General features: G+C 41.6%; 1 protein-coding gene across 1 annotated transcript in view; it reads right to left on the bottom strand.

Moving 5' to 3' along the window:
• Nucleotides 1-306: 306 nt before the first annotated feature.
• The window catches only part of LOC129708121 (protein shisa-6-like), a 394,948-nt gene continuing 380,944 nt past the window's right edge, over nt 307-14,310 (bottom strand). The window contains exons 7-8 of the mRNA XM_055653685.1: nt 10,215-10,367; nt 307-6,681 (exon numbers count right to left, since the gene is read on the bottom strand). Of these exons, the coding sequence (XP_055509660.1) occupies nt 6,095-6,681; nt 10,215-10,367 (740 nt within the window). The 3' untranslated portion in view covers nt 307-6,094. The remainder of the gene's footprint in view (nt 6,682-10,214; nt 10,368-14,310) is intronic.

The following is a 14,310-nucleotide window of genomic DNA, read 5'->3' as shown; positions in this document are numbered from 1 at the left end:
ATGGTAGCATCATATAAAATTCACAAATAGATGAACCCTTAACAATCCGATTACGAGGTTGCACAATCTACTATTTAACACCTTCTGAAAAAGTGATTGATCAGTATTTTCCCTGCAGACTTACCTCTGATTAATGTCCTCCTTGTTTGAGGCGATCATCTACTACTTTATTCCCATGGTTCTGGTTTCTGATTTCTGCAGGTGGTCATCCCAAGGAAGGAAGTTGTATCAGGGACAGCTCACCTGCCTGACCCCAAATAACCCCCCCCCCCCCCCCCCCCCCCCCCCCCCCCCCCCCCCCCCCCCCCACAGCATCCCAGTTACCACGCCGACCACAGCGGCCAGCCCATAGTCACACACAAACTTCTCATAGAAACAAAGAAACATAGAAAATAGGTGCAGGACGAGGCCATTTGAACTTCAAGCCTGCACCGCCATTCATTGTGATCATGGCTGATCATCCACAATCAGTAATATGCCTTCTCCCCATATCCCTGGACTCCACTAGCCCCTAGAGCTCTATCTAACTCTTAAATCCATCCAGTGATTTGGCCTCCAATGCCCTCTATGACAGAGAATTCCACAAATTTAAATGGCCGCCCCTTTATTCTTAGACTGTGGCCCCTGGTTCTAGACTCCCTCAACATTGGGAACATTTTTCCTGCATCTAGCTTGTCCGTTCCATTTATAATTTTAGAAGTCTCTATAAAAACTCCTCTCATCCTCCTAAATTCCAGTGAATACAAGCCCAGTCTTTCCAATCTTACCTCATATGACAGTCCCGCCTTCCCTGGGATTAACCTGGTGAACCTACGATGCACTGCCTCAATACCAAGGATGTCCTTCCTCAAATTAGGAGACCAAAACTGCACACAAAACTCCAGATGTGGTCTCACAAGGGCCCTGTACAACTGCGGAAGGACCTCTTAACTCTTATACTCAAATCCTTTCGTTATGAAGGCCAACATGCCATTAGCTATCTTCACTGCCTGCTGTACCTGCATGTTTACTTTCAGTGACTGATCAACACGGACCCCCAGGTCTCGGTGCACTTCCTTTTTTCCTAATCTGACACCATTGAGATAATAATCTGCCTCCTTGTTCTTGCCACCAAAGTGGATAACCACACATTTATCTTCATTATACTGCATCTGCCCTGCATCTGCCCACTCACTCAACCTGTCCAGGTCACCCTACAACCTCCTAACATCGTCTTCGCAGTTCACATTGCTTTGTGTCACCTGCAAATTTGCTCGTGTTACTTTTAATCCCATCATCTAAATCATTAATAAATATTGTAAATAGTTGCGGCCTCAGCACCGAGCCTTGCAGCACTCCACTCGCCACTGCGTGCCATTCTGACAGGGACCCATTTATTCCTACTCTTTGTTTCCTGTCTGCCAACCAATTCTGTGTCCATGAGATAAAGCCCATTGCACTTTGCTTTCACTGCCGCTCCTGTTTAGAGACTGATCATTGCAGTGTAAATGGAGGATATGCTGCATATGTTAATGTTCCAGTGTCGACTTGCTTTATCTTTCATGATCCCTGTGTGTTAGGTGCTGGTTGGTAACATTCAGATGTCGAACTGTTGACTGCCTGGATATGTGTGGTGAGATCATATTGAATTTTCTGCCACATGTTCCTCTTCCTACATGCTTTTCCTTTAGACTGCACTGCCATTTACAATGTTCAGCACTTCTGTTTAAAAATTAATCTCTGATCAGTCATGCAAGTCTGCAGTATTGTCGTGCCAGCAGGTTGCACTCCGCCTCTGCAGTTCATTCCACAATGCTTCTTTTGAATCAAGTCATAGCTTACAGATTGGTATCATTTGATCACTGTGTGAAATTCTTTCAATAATGAGTTCAGATCTTTGCTTTCCTGCTCCGTTGGTGGAATCAGTCCACTCGGTGAATTTACCTTGAGCAGATCTGCCGTCTTTTATTTAGGTCACATTTTCTTGCACCCATCTGACCCTCGGAGCTTCCTCTCCCAGACTTGTAACCAGGCAATCTTGGCCATGGTATTAAGCACGAGACTAAACTGAAAATGAGAAGGAAACAATCCATTGGAACTGAATGAGTGCAGTTCCTCAGGGCAACTGTGGTCCCACCACGATCTGGTGAGCTCAGGTACACGTAACAATGAATAAGCAATAAATAAGACAGGGGTCCTGGAAGAACAAGAAAAAGAAAGGACTATAGTGTGAATGTCTTAGTGAAGAGAACTTTTAAAATAATAAATGTTGGGTTGTGAAGCTGAGTTAGTTTTGTCGCCAAATTGGAGGCATTCCAAATGCAACATTCTCTAACTGGTAGGAACCCTGATTCTAGTCATGATCGATGCTGCAATTATCTCTGTAAGACGGGACGGATAATAAACATTTAAAAGGTGGTTGTCATCCAAAAGGAGCAATAACATTGAAAGATGGATGTTATTCTCACCGTAGACTGTTGCAGCTTTGGTGATTGTCAAGGGTAGCTACTCATGGGCTGAGACATCCAACTGGTGCCAGTTTGTTTTATTTGTTAGTGTTTGGGAGAAGCAGGTTTACCCTTGCCACATCAACAGGGAGTCACTTTTGCTGACACTAGCAGCGTTGCTGGCAAGAAGCTATCCGAGAATCTGATTTACAATGGTTGCAGATCCCAACTAATTACAATACAATTATTCAATTTTTAAATCAACTGTGGGTTTGGATTACTCCATTATTTGGGAATTAGTCAAATGATTACTCTATCTGCATCTCATGCTAAATTTATCACAGATTGGTGTTTGGAATGCTATTTCTCAAGGGCACCTGCCTATAATAACCTCTCTGTAAATTCCATACTTTACTCTGTAACAACCTAAATACCCTTTTAACACTTTCATTTAAGACCTGCGACACTTCAATATCATCGATAGACAACAACACCATCTTCTAAATAGTAAGTTGTAACTTTTTGTTGTGCTTTAATCAATAAAATGTACATTAGCTTGAAAGCATCAATTTTATTTAGTTGGTGTCACTGTGTTATTTACAGATAATATACAATGTATAACAGTAGTGTATTAGATCCTTTAAAAACTACAAATCTTCTTCCAACTTTGAATATTCCCCCACTTTGGCCTTTGCTATGTACATTGCAATTTTCTTCTTCCTGATACTGTGGATGAGCTAGCCACTGATTGATAGTTTGCCCTTGCTTTCCTATGCTTTGTGACTGGCATGATCTGTAAGGGGCATAATCACGATGACACAGGTACCAATGTGCACACTGATTGCTCTGTCACCTTTGGCCTTTTCTTTTAGGCTGCTTTTATGCTTCGTCTTCCATTTCACTGCAATGACTCGAACATAGAAGTTGACCGATATCTTGATACCATAAGCAAAACGCTCCTCACACTCAGCCTCAAGACTAATTACACCTGCAAGAATTAAAGTGTCAGAAAGAAAAGTCACTTGGTCCATGGAGCAGCATCAACAAAAGAGGGAAATATGTTGAGTAAAATAAATAACTCTTCCTTTCATTGCACTCTCTCCACTTTATTGGTGACTAAAACAAAGTCATTGAGTCAGCAAGCCTAGACGATGAATGTCTGTATCTCTGTCGCAACATGGCTTGGCATTTGGACAATTACCTTCTTTAATTACTTAATTTTATCCTCCTGTCTTTCAAGATGCATTAATCAAATATGCCAGCAACTTTATTTTCTAACCTGTCTAAATCCACAAGAGATGTAATTCTAAATAGTAGTAAAAACCAAGATTTGAACGAGGACCACGGCATATAAGTGTTCAAATGTCTGTAACAAGACTTACGAGACTTTGATCGCACCCCACTGTTTACAATGCAAGCTATTCTCCCTTTACTTTTAAAACAAATGCAAATTTTCCTTCACATCCCTTATTTGGTTGCATTGCAATGAGGTGGCATCTCACTGATATTGCTGGGCAGTGCGTAATGTTGCGGATATTTTATAACTTCATACACAATACAAAGGAATTATGATGAGAGATGTGTGTGAGCCTAAAATGATCTGAAGGTAGCCAGATAGTTAAAATAACATTTGGTTTCACATAATCATCTAATCATATTTCTTACTAGTGATGGATTCGCTTTTTAGGAAAAGATAAAATCCATATCTAACTAGGTAATTATTACGTAATGGCCTACGTTGCACAAAAAAATCCCAAGTACATTTCTAGGCCACCTATATAACACAGAAGATCACACCACTGCTACACTATAGGATCTCTTCCACTTGTATGTAATGTCACCACAAGCCATTCAATGACTTAAAAATCATTCCACACTATACAATACATGCCTCAGCAGGCCAGCACTTGTCCAATATTTAAATATAGCTTCAAACTTGCAAATCACAATTTTCAACACATACTTTGTTTTACAGATCCAGAGGCTCCACCACTTTTGTGAACGGCAGATCTGAATACGTAACATGCTAATCTGTGGGGGATATCAATTTTCAGATCGACCCCAAGAGTCCTGTGCGCTCTATATATGTTTCTAATTATTCTGAATTCCACCATTAGATTGTGCCTGTGTGCTCACCACTGCACTGCATGTACAGTTGAGTGTACAGGTGCCTGGCCAACCTGGACCATTCGCAGCTTCACTAGTACTCTAGGGGAAGCAAAGTGAGCAGGAAATGAGGAGGAGAACGTGTCAGAAAACTGAAGGACGATGAATGCATGGGGTTGCGTTCTAAACATGAATAACCAATGTTTCACAGAAGAATAAATACTCTGAACAAAAAAGTACACAAATATAAGCAAAGCAGGATGGGAAAGATAGAACATGGAACATGGAACACGACAGCACAGGAACAGGCCCCTTGGCCCACAATGTCCATGCCACACACAATGCCAAGTTTCCCGCTAATCTCCTCTTCCAGCACATGGCAGAATACAAGGAAACAATGCAACTTGGCATTCATGACATTACAAATGGATAAACTCTGTTTCCTCCACCCTCTATGGTTTGCTAAAACTTTAACGTCTGCATGCCTGAAAGCTCTTGGCTACCACCACTCGGTGATTAACATAAACAAATGATTAATCTTTGTCGGGTTCACTTCAAACCATCACTAAGCTTGGCTCTTTGGCATGATTAGTGACTTCAACGCCTATCTGCGTGGCATTTCATGTGTCAGAAGCAAACTTGCGAATAATGCATGAGATTTAAAAAACTAAGTTCGGCAAGTAGTATCGTCCCAGGTTGAAAGATCCATTTACAGAGTCCCATGCTCTTGAAATAAACTTATTATCTTGTAAGTGCTGCAGATTTCTTGGGAATTCGTACACTCCGTATAAAAACTCGTACCATTGAGAGAGGAAAAAAAACATATAACTCGTTACACTTATCGGAAGTGGCAGAGATATGCTCAATGGTGCAATTTGTATTCTCTCTATAATGAAGCTATTTCACCAACCCTAGGCCTGGAATTCTAAGCAACCATTCCAAGGGGCAAAAATTAAAGCATGGAAGAAAAGCCAGCTCTGCCCCTCATTTATGTTATGAATTGGTTGCCTATGCGTGGTCTAATTGAATTTTACTGTACATGCTTAGAAGATGGACTTTTTTTAAAACACACTATTCGGGATGATATGGTATCCTTTACTTTTGTTGAATTAACCCAAAAATTCTAATTACCAAATTAATTATCCGTCCCTTCCAACACAAATAATTTCAATTTCCGAATAGTAGCAATAGTGTAGTTGGCTAGAAATTCAACCCTTGATTTTGTTGCTCTAAGCTCATTCAAGTGATGACCATACCAAATGGCTTCCTTTGATAGAAACTGTCAGGTGACCTGGTTGGTTCACCGCCCTCTGTTGTGCTAATGTACCAACTAAAATGAAAACCTTGAATAAAACAAGGAATTGATGGTAAGTTTCTCTGAAAAGACTGAAGCCTTGTATAGTATGCCATTTTGTTTAGATACAAATACACTTGCCTAAATAACATATCAGAAATTAGAGTGCGGTTAGTTAGTGTAGTCTGACAGAGCCATTGTCCTTTGGCTAACTGGCAAACCCATCCACACTCTTGTTATTGTAGAATCGGCGATGGGCTTTTTACCATCAAACAGTTACTTCTGTTTTGCTGGCTGTATGGTAGTTACGATGATGTCCAGGGATATAGTGGAGCTGCTCCACCGTGTTGTGTCGACGAGAAGCAAAGGCATGTCGCTTAGCAGCAGTGTGATTCGTCTGATTTGTACTTAAGGTATTGGACGAAGAGTTTGAGGCACTGGGATGTGAGTGCATTTTTGTCATCTTATAACGATCTAAGATGGGTGTGGATACAAAGATATCTGTGTGGGATTGAGACAGGGCCCTGGACATGGCCCTCTCGTGGAATGCGGTGCGTTTGAGGGACATGACTTTGTCCGGAGAGAGCAGAGGGTCCTGGGACTGGAGGCGGTCAGCTGACAAGAGTTGTTCATCAGACAGGATGCGCTCATAAGACATGATACATTCTTGAGGCAGGTCTCTCTCTGGAGACAGGACCCTGTCCTGTGACATGGCCCGTATTGGCCGTCTAGGCCTCTCTCTATGGTTACTGTGTTCCTGATTCATTTTGATAACATGGAGAGGCAGAGTCCCTCTTGCTGCCAAGTCTGGAAGATGCCTTCTCTTCATGTAGTATTCGTCCATCTCCTTCTCACCTGCAGGGTTGAGTTGGAAGCACATTTTAGATTGCAATCTCAAAAACATTCGACATTTCTGAATAGTTTTAATGTACAATTAAGGCTGCTACATATCCAACTTTCAGCTGGGTGGTTGAAATTTCAAACAAGGGGCCGTCAAATTCCAAGGATATAAACTAGATGCCAATTGTCAGAAGAAGAGAGGCACAAATTCGTAGAGTAACTCAACGGGACAGGCAGCATCTCTGGAGAGGAGGAATGGGTGAAGTTTCGGGTCGAGACCCTTCTTCTTCAGAAGAGATCTCTGTTCATCATCTTTTGCCGTGTCATATATAATGTTTGTAGCATTTTCAATAGCACTGAAAAACCGTTCTTGCCTTAAACCCACTTTTTCACACTAACCAGTTCTAGATGCAGTAAAAAAAAAGCAGCTTTATTTGCAATTTTATTCAGAACATTTAATAATACTGTATTAAGCAACACATATGACATGTATGAATTGTTGCTGTAATGCAGCAGTCAATTGTGATTTAATTAACATTGATATTCATGCAGCATTGAGTGTATTTGATCGTGAGATGCATGAGCTACCTTTCCACCAGATAAATACTGACAGGAATGTTTCCTATGAGGGCAGATATATACGAAAAAACATAGCCGATGCAGTCAGGCATCAGCAGCATAACTACCACCTCCCTGCTGTGTACATCTCCCTTGACTCAGATGTCCAGCATGAAAGGTGATCAGCCTATTTTTTTTCCAGCTCATTTTTTTCCATACAAATACCAAGATGTTTGGTGTCATGTTCCAGGGTAAAGCAACATTTGTACTGCAAGGTTTGCTGGTCTTGTGTGCCAGCTCATCCCCTCTCAGCAATACATCCGAATGAATGCGCATCTGTGGACAGATTGCGGTCACAGAAGGCAGTGGAGGCCAATTCACTGGATGGTTTCAAGAGAGAGTTAGATACAGCTCTTAGGGCTAATGGAATCAAGGGATATGGGGAGAAAGCAGGAACGGGGTACTAATTTTGGATGATCAGCCATGATCATATTGAATGGCGGTGCTGGCTCAAAGGGCTGAATGGCCTACTCCTGCGCCTATTTTCTATGTTTCTATGCTAACGTTGCTTTCTTTCAGATCATTCTGCTCATACCAATTAGAGAATTGAAAACTTTACAATTAAGCCACAATTCAGAAAGTTGTGGTTTCATTATAGCACAATAAAGAAGTTATTTCTATGTCATTAGCAGCTCAGATTACACCATACCTGGCCTATTAGTGTGGTCTAATTTGTTATATCTGTTAGAACCTGCAGGCATCTTTCTTTTATCGTCTATTCATTTTGGGATTGTGCAACTGTGGGATAATCTTATCTTAAAAAAGTAAATATCTAATTTTTGATTTTGTTTAAGAAGGAACTGCAGATGCTGGAAAATCGAAGGTACACAAAAATGCTGGAGAAACTCAGCGGGTGCAGCAGCATCTATGGAGCGAAGGAAATAGGCAAAGTTTCGGGCCAAAACCCTTCTTCAGACTGATGGGGGGGTGGGGGAGAAGAAAGGAAAAAGGAGGAGGAGGAGGAGCATGAGGGCTGAGGGATGGGATTTGATTTGTCTTCTTTCTATATATTTAAGATTTCCTTTTAATTTCCTTTTTATTTCCCCTAAAATTTCACATGTTGAAGATTTTGCTGCAGTTCCAACATTTCCTCCAGTTCTTTTCCTATTTATTAAACTGAAGTCTTTAACTTGTTTGCCTTCTAATTATTCACTTGAGTGTCTTCGGTTTTTTTCTTTATAGTGCTTCAGTTCTCTACGACAATTATCTTTGGTTTTATGTCGCATTTCATTTTCATAATGTTACATTTCCTTCTCTTGATTATATTCCTCTTATTTTATGCTGTTTATTGTTAATATTATTACACCTGAATTCCTGGAGACACTTTAGCTAATATATGTTGACTCATTATTTCAATCTTGTTCGATTCAGTAATGAGTACAAGTAAATATATTTGACCAAATAGAACTACAGAAGGGTTCTGAAGAAGGGTTTCGGCCCGAAACGTCGCCTATTTCCTTCCCTCCATAGATGCTGCTGCACCCGCTGAGTTTCTCCAGCAATTTTGTGTACCTTCGATCTTCCAGCATCTGCAGTTCCTTCTTGAATACATTAAGGAAAGTTGGTTTTGTAAAATCCTAAAATAACTCAATCCAAGCAAAGGGATTCATTAACATTGTAGAATGGACTCCATCATGGGAGACCCCTTCCACCCCTGCAACGGACTGTTCCAGCTGCTATGGTCAGGCAAACGCCTCCGTTGCCATGCGGTGAGAACGGAGAGGTTGAGAAGGAGTTTCTTCCCAGAGGCCATTCGGACTGTAAACGCCTATCTCACCAGGGACTAACTCTACTGAACGTTTTTCCTCCCATTATTTATTATGTAAAAGAATATGTGTGTTACGATTGTGTTTATAATTTGTTTGGTTGTTTTGTTGTTTGTCTTTTGCACAAAAGTCCGCGAGCATTGCCACTTTCATTTCACTGCACATCTCGTATGTGTATGTGACAAATAAACTTGACTTGACTTGACTCATACACCGTCGTCAGAGACATGTATCCTCACTGTACCTCAATGGCTAGAATCAGGGAACCATGTCTCTAATCTCTTTAAGGCAATGGGAACATTAACTTATCCGCCCCTTGAACGACAAGTGCTTCTGGCAATACTGTTGTATACTATTAACGAGGGGCCTTTCAATGGTATGCTCTGAGCAGCCATGCCTCAGTTACCTTGCAACATGGGTGACAAAATGAGAGCTCAATCAATAGTGTAGGAAGAAACTGCAGATGCAGTAGGAACTGAAGATAGACACAAAATGCTGGAGTAACTCAGCGGGACAGGCAACATCTCTGGAGAGAAGGAATGGGTAATGTTTCGGGTCAACCATTCCTTCTCTCCAGAGATGCTGGAGTTACTCCAGCATTTTGTGCTCAACCAGCAGTGCTGCAAATGAAAGGTGTCTCAACGTGAACTAAGACCACATTTAAAAACAGATAATGCTGGAAACACTCATCAGATCAGGCCGCATCCGTGGAAAGAGAAACTGAGTTAACACATCAGATGGAAAACTCTTTATGAGAATGAAGAATTTGACAAATGGTCTTCAACCTGAAATTTGAATTCTGTTTCCCTTTCCACTGATGCTGCTTGACCCGTTGAGTGTTTCCAGCATAACCCTGTTTTTATTTCAGACTACCAGCATCTGCACCTCATTTGAAATCCATTTAACCACATTTAGCATAATTCTGAACTGCTCAGATACACTGCCTTGAGGGCTTTATAATGGAAATATGACCTTAGACATCTATGGAAAATGGGTCACCATGAAGTTGAACAGTTGCTCCTCATGTTTGGGCAACAGGTATGTGATATGGAAAGAACAAAGCACTAAGAGATTTGTTGCAATTAAAAATAAAACAAATTACCAGATCCAAGATCCTAGGTATGGTGCAAAATTAATGTAAATGGAAGATCATGGAACACCTACTTAATCGTTTTAGTGAAGAATACTTGCTTATGTCAGATTTGACTGCAGTCTCGTAAGATGGTGGAAGGTGTGACAGGCTCTGGTAGGACCTTGAGAAAGACAGGTCATATGGCTCAGTCGCAGATGTAAGGATGCTGTTCATCCGAGGCTTTTCTGTGGACAGAGATTTAAAAATAAGATGCGTGCAAAGTAGGACACCAACAGTATTAGATTAATAACAAAATACAAGGTACTGGAAGAAAGGCATGGTGACGCATTGGTATACTTCCTTCATCCCGAGCTCCGATTCTCAGCTAGACTTCCCTGCCAACATTTGCCTCTGCTCTACATGCAGTTGAATCCTTTTACCATCTTTTCAACCTTTCATTCACTTTGTGCACAGGACATTTTTTAAATCACGTTATGATTTTTATTTGTAAATCGAAAGGGAGAATGGTTAAATTAATCTGTGGCATGAACTCCATTTTAACACTTGCATTTATTTAATTAATTTAAAATGTCATTAAAATACTACTAACTGCAACCATTGTATAACAAAGTTAGGCAGTACCTTCTGAATCTGCCAATAACAAATATCAGTCCATCACCAACTCAGATAGATATCCACTTCAGGATGAAATACTGTAAATTGATGTCACCCTTCTACAGGGTTGCTGCAGCATGAAAGAACATAGTAGGTACCAAAAAGCTTAATTCTTGATGGCCTCACAAAATACTTCTAACCAAACCTGCCAAGCAGCAATCAACTATGGCAGAGTGTTGCAGCTTTGAGATCGCATGTTCTCCCAGTGACTGCATGGGTTTCCTCCGAGTTCTCCAGATTCTTCCCACTTCATGAATACGCGCAGGTTGGGAGGCTAATTGGGCATTGTAAATTGTCTCTTGTGGGTCAGTGAATGGTAGATCCCGGAGGAGTTGATGAGAAACTTCCAGCAACACAGCTTCCACCAATATGCTATACTAACTGCAATCATTGAATAACAAAGACGAGCACTGCCTTCAGTATTCCAGCTACTCATCACTCTCTGGGTGAAAAGGACCCCCCCCCCCTAAATGATGATCCCCCACTCTGAATCTATGGCCTCTGGTTGTATCTACTTCTCATGCAGAGAATCTTTCTTGCCATCTATCCTGTCTGTGTCGCTCACAGCTTTATACATCTCAGTCATGTCCCCTCTTAACCTCTTCTGCTTCAGGGAAAACAGACCTAGCCCCTCTAGGAAATAAAATACTTGTTGAAAACCAAATCATAACCTATGATTCAATTGAACGTTGAGATATTTAAGTGTTGGCATTGGTAACTAATCTGCAGATAGATGAACAGAAACTATCAAGGTAAGCCGCACTCTGGAATTCAATATTATCTTGCATTGTGTCATTAGGATGAATGAGATTTATACTTGATATATACCAAAGCAACCTCCAAAACCCCACACTGACCTTTCTGTCCTGAGCCTCCTCCATTGTCAGTGTGAGGCCCAGCTCAAATTGGAGGAACAGCACCTCATATTTTGCTTGGGGTAGTTTACACCCCAGCGGTATGAACATTGACTTCCCTAACTTCAAATAGCCCTTGCTTTCCCTCTCTCTCCATCCCCTCCCCCTTCCCAGTTCTCCCACCAATCTTACTGTCTCCAACTACATTTTTACACCGTACAGCCCACTCCCCTGACATCAGCCTGAAGAAGGGTCTCGACCCAAACCGTCACCCACTCCTCTCCAGAGATGCTGCCTGTCTGTACGGCTGAGTTACTGCAGCATTTGGCGTCTATCTCCTAAAACTCTCCTTGTATAACGCAATTACTGCAATGTGATAAGGACTAGCATGTCAAGTGCATTGGTGCACAAACAGCGAAGGATTAACAAAGGAATGTCTGCATCGCGACATCACAGCCACTTACTAAATATCGGAATATTTGTATCTGATACTGACTGTCATCAGATAGTTGCCATCGTACCATTGTGCATCTGTCCAATGCACAGCATTTAAACATGTCTATGGCTGAAGTTATAGATAACAGCTTTTGTTTTGATCCAAAAGGAAAACAACCAGACAATGACAAATGGATCCGATCTACAGTAGAGACAACAATGCTCTCTGTTGACCATGGGGATTAGGATACTATATCCATAACTCAACGAGGTGAGCAAAGCAAACAATCTATCATAATAACATGCTGCTCAGGGCAGACAATCAGGATTAGGATTTCTTCTGTCGTGCCTTATGGTGCCAGAGACCCCGGTTCAATCCTGACCATGGATGCTGTCTGTACGGAGTTTGTATGCGTTCTATGTGACCATGTGGGTTTTCTCTGGGCGCTTTGATTTCCTCACACATTCCAAAGACATGCAAGTTTTGCAGGTTAATTGGTTAATTGTAAATTGTCATAGATAGGGTAGATAACCAGACTTTGTTCCCCGTTTGTCTAAAACTCGAGGATATAGAGGATTCCAGGACAAGGGGTCACACCTTAAGGATAAGGGGGAAATCCTTTAAAACCGAGATGAGAAAAACTTTTTTCACACAGAGAGTGGTGAATCTCTGGAACTCTCTGCCACAGAGGGTAGTCGAGGTCAGTTCATTGGCTATATTTAAGAGGGAGTTAGATGTGGCCCTTGTGGCTAAGGGGATCAAGGGTATGGAGAAGGCAGGTATGGGATACTGAGTTGGATGATCAGCCATGATCATATTGAATGGCGGTGCAGGCTCGAAGGGCCGAATGGCCTACTCCTGCACCTAATTTCTATGTTTCTATGTTTCTATAGGTGCCTGGAATGCACTTCCAGGGGAAATGATATGTTATCAAATGGCAATAGATAGCAACGTTTAAGAATCATTTAGACAGACACATGAAAAGACAATAGAGGGATAGGGATGTGCATTCAGACAGGATTAGTTTAAATTGGCATCTTGTTCATCATAGTCATGATGGCCAAAGGGTCTGCACCAAGTCTCCACTGGTTTATATTCTAATACATTTCCAGCTTTCATTGTGATTTATTTCTCTCTGCAGTACAACATTACAAATAAATACCAACTGTGAATGACTATCTACGACGCCTGTATTGTATTTGATGGGATACCAGGTTGCGTGCTGGTGAATAACACCATATGCACTGATTAGATGTTTTGTTACAGAGGCATTTGAACATAAATAGTATTCTATCACTTAATTAGCGCACCTGCATGCTGTAATTGTAATTGTGTTACAGAAAGCAAACACATTGTTATCTCTCCCCAGGAATCCACTTCATTACATAAGTGAATGTTTAGAAGATATTTGATAAAGTCTCTCATATGAGGCTGTTAGCTACACCTAACACTCATCAAACTGAAGACACACACGTGCATAGATTCCCAATGTTAATTCCAAGAGTTTGCTTACTTTATTAAATGCATAATAAATAACTTTAACTTTCTGGAATCTGAAAAGGAGATTAATATCTTCAGGTAGTCCAGATGGTCATGCCCAGCCTCGAAGCTAATCCTGATAATAATTCAGGTGAGGGATTCCGTCTGGGAAGATGACAATATATATTGAGGAGAAAGACAAAGAAATTATTTCCCAAAAAGTTACATCTAAAGTAGTCTATCCTTCACCCATGCTCCAAACATAAAATTAAATTATTAATAATAAAAGCCCAGCTATGGCAAAATGGGTTTTGTGTTTGGACTGTGGAGTGTGCAGGTTTACGGATTACGAAGCTCTCAAAAGTGAGCACATCTACAGAAGATGCCTCCACCTCCAATCTATCTCTAGTAGATGTCTCCACCTTCAACCTCTCCAGCTCGAATGAAAGGAGGTATTTCATTCCGGAGAGAGAAACATAGAAAGCGACAAGTAAAGGGGGGATGTGGGGGAAACCGTTTAATCTCTTCCTTGTACGGGGACCCGACTTTTTCCCTGTCGGGTCTCCGGTGTCGTTGGGCCTAACATCGAGGAGCCGGTGGCGGCCTCTGGCCCGGGACCAACCTGAGGGCTCCAGTCATGGAGCCTACGGACCTGACATCGCGGAGCTGGCCGTCTTCAGAGCGGGGAGAGCTGTGGTGGCGTTCGGCTGCGACCCGACTTTGGAGCTTCGGAAGCTCCGGCTG

The sequence above is a fragment of the Leucoraja erinacea genome, chromosome 23 (assembly GCF_028641065.1).
Source record: "Leucoraja erinacea ecotype New England chromosome 23, Leri_hhj_1, whole genome shotgun sequence".
Classification (NCBI taxonomy): domain Eukaryota; kingdom Metazoa; phylum Chordata; class Chondrichthyes; order Rajiformes; family Rajidae; genus Leucoraja; species Leucoraja erinaceus.
Note: the sequence above shows the minus strand (reverse complement) of the source record. Positions and strands in the feature narration are given on the sequence as shown.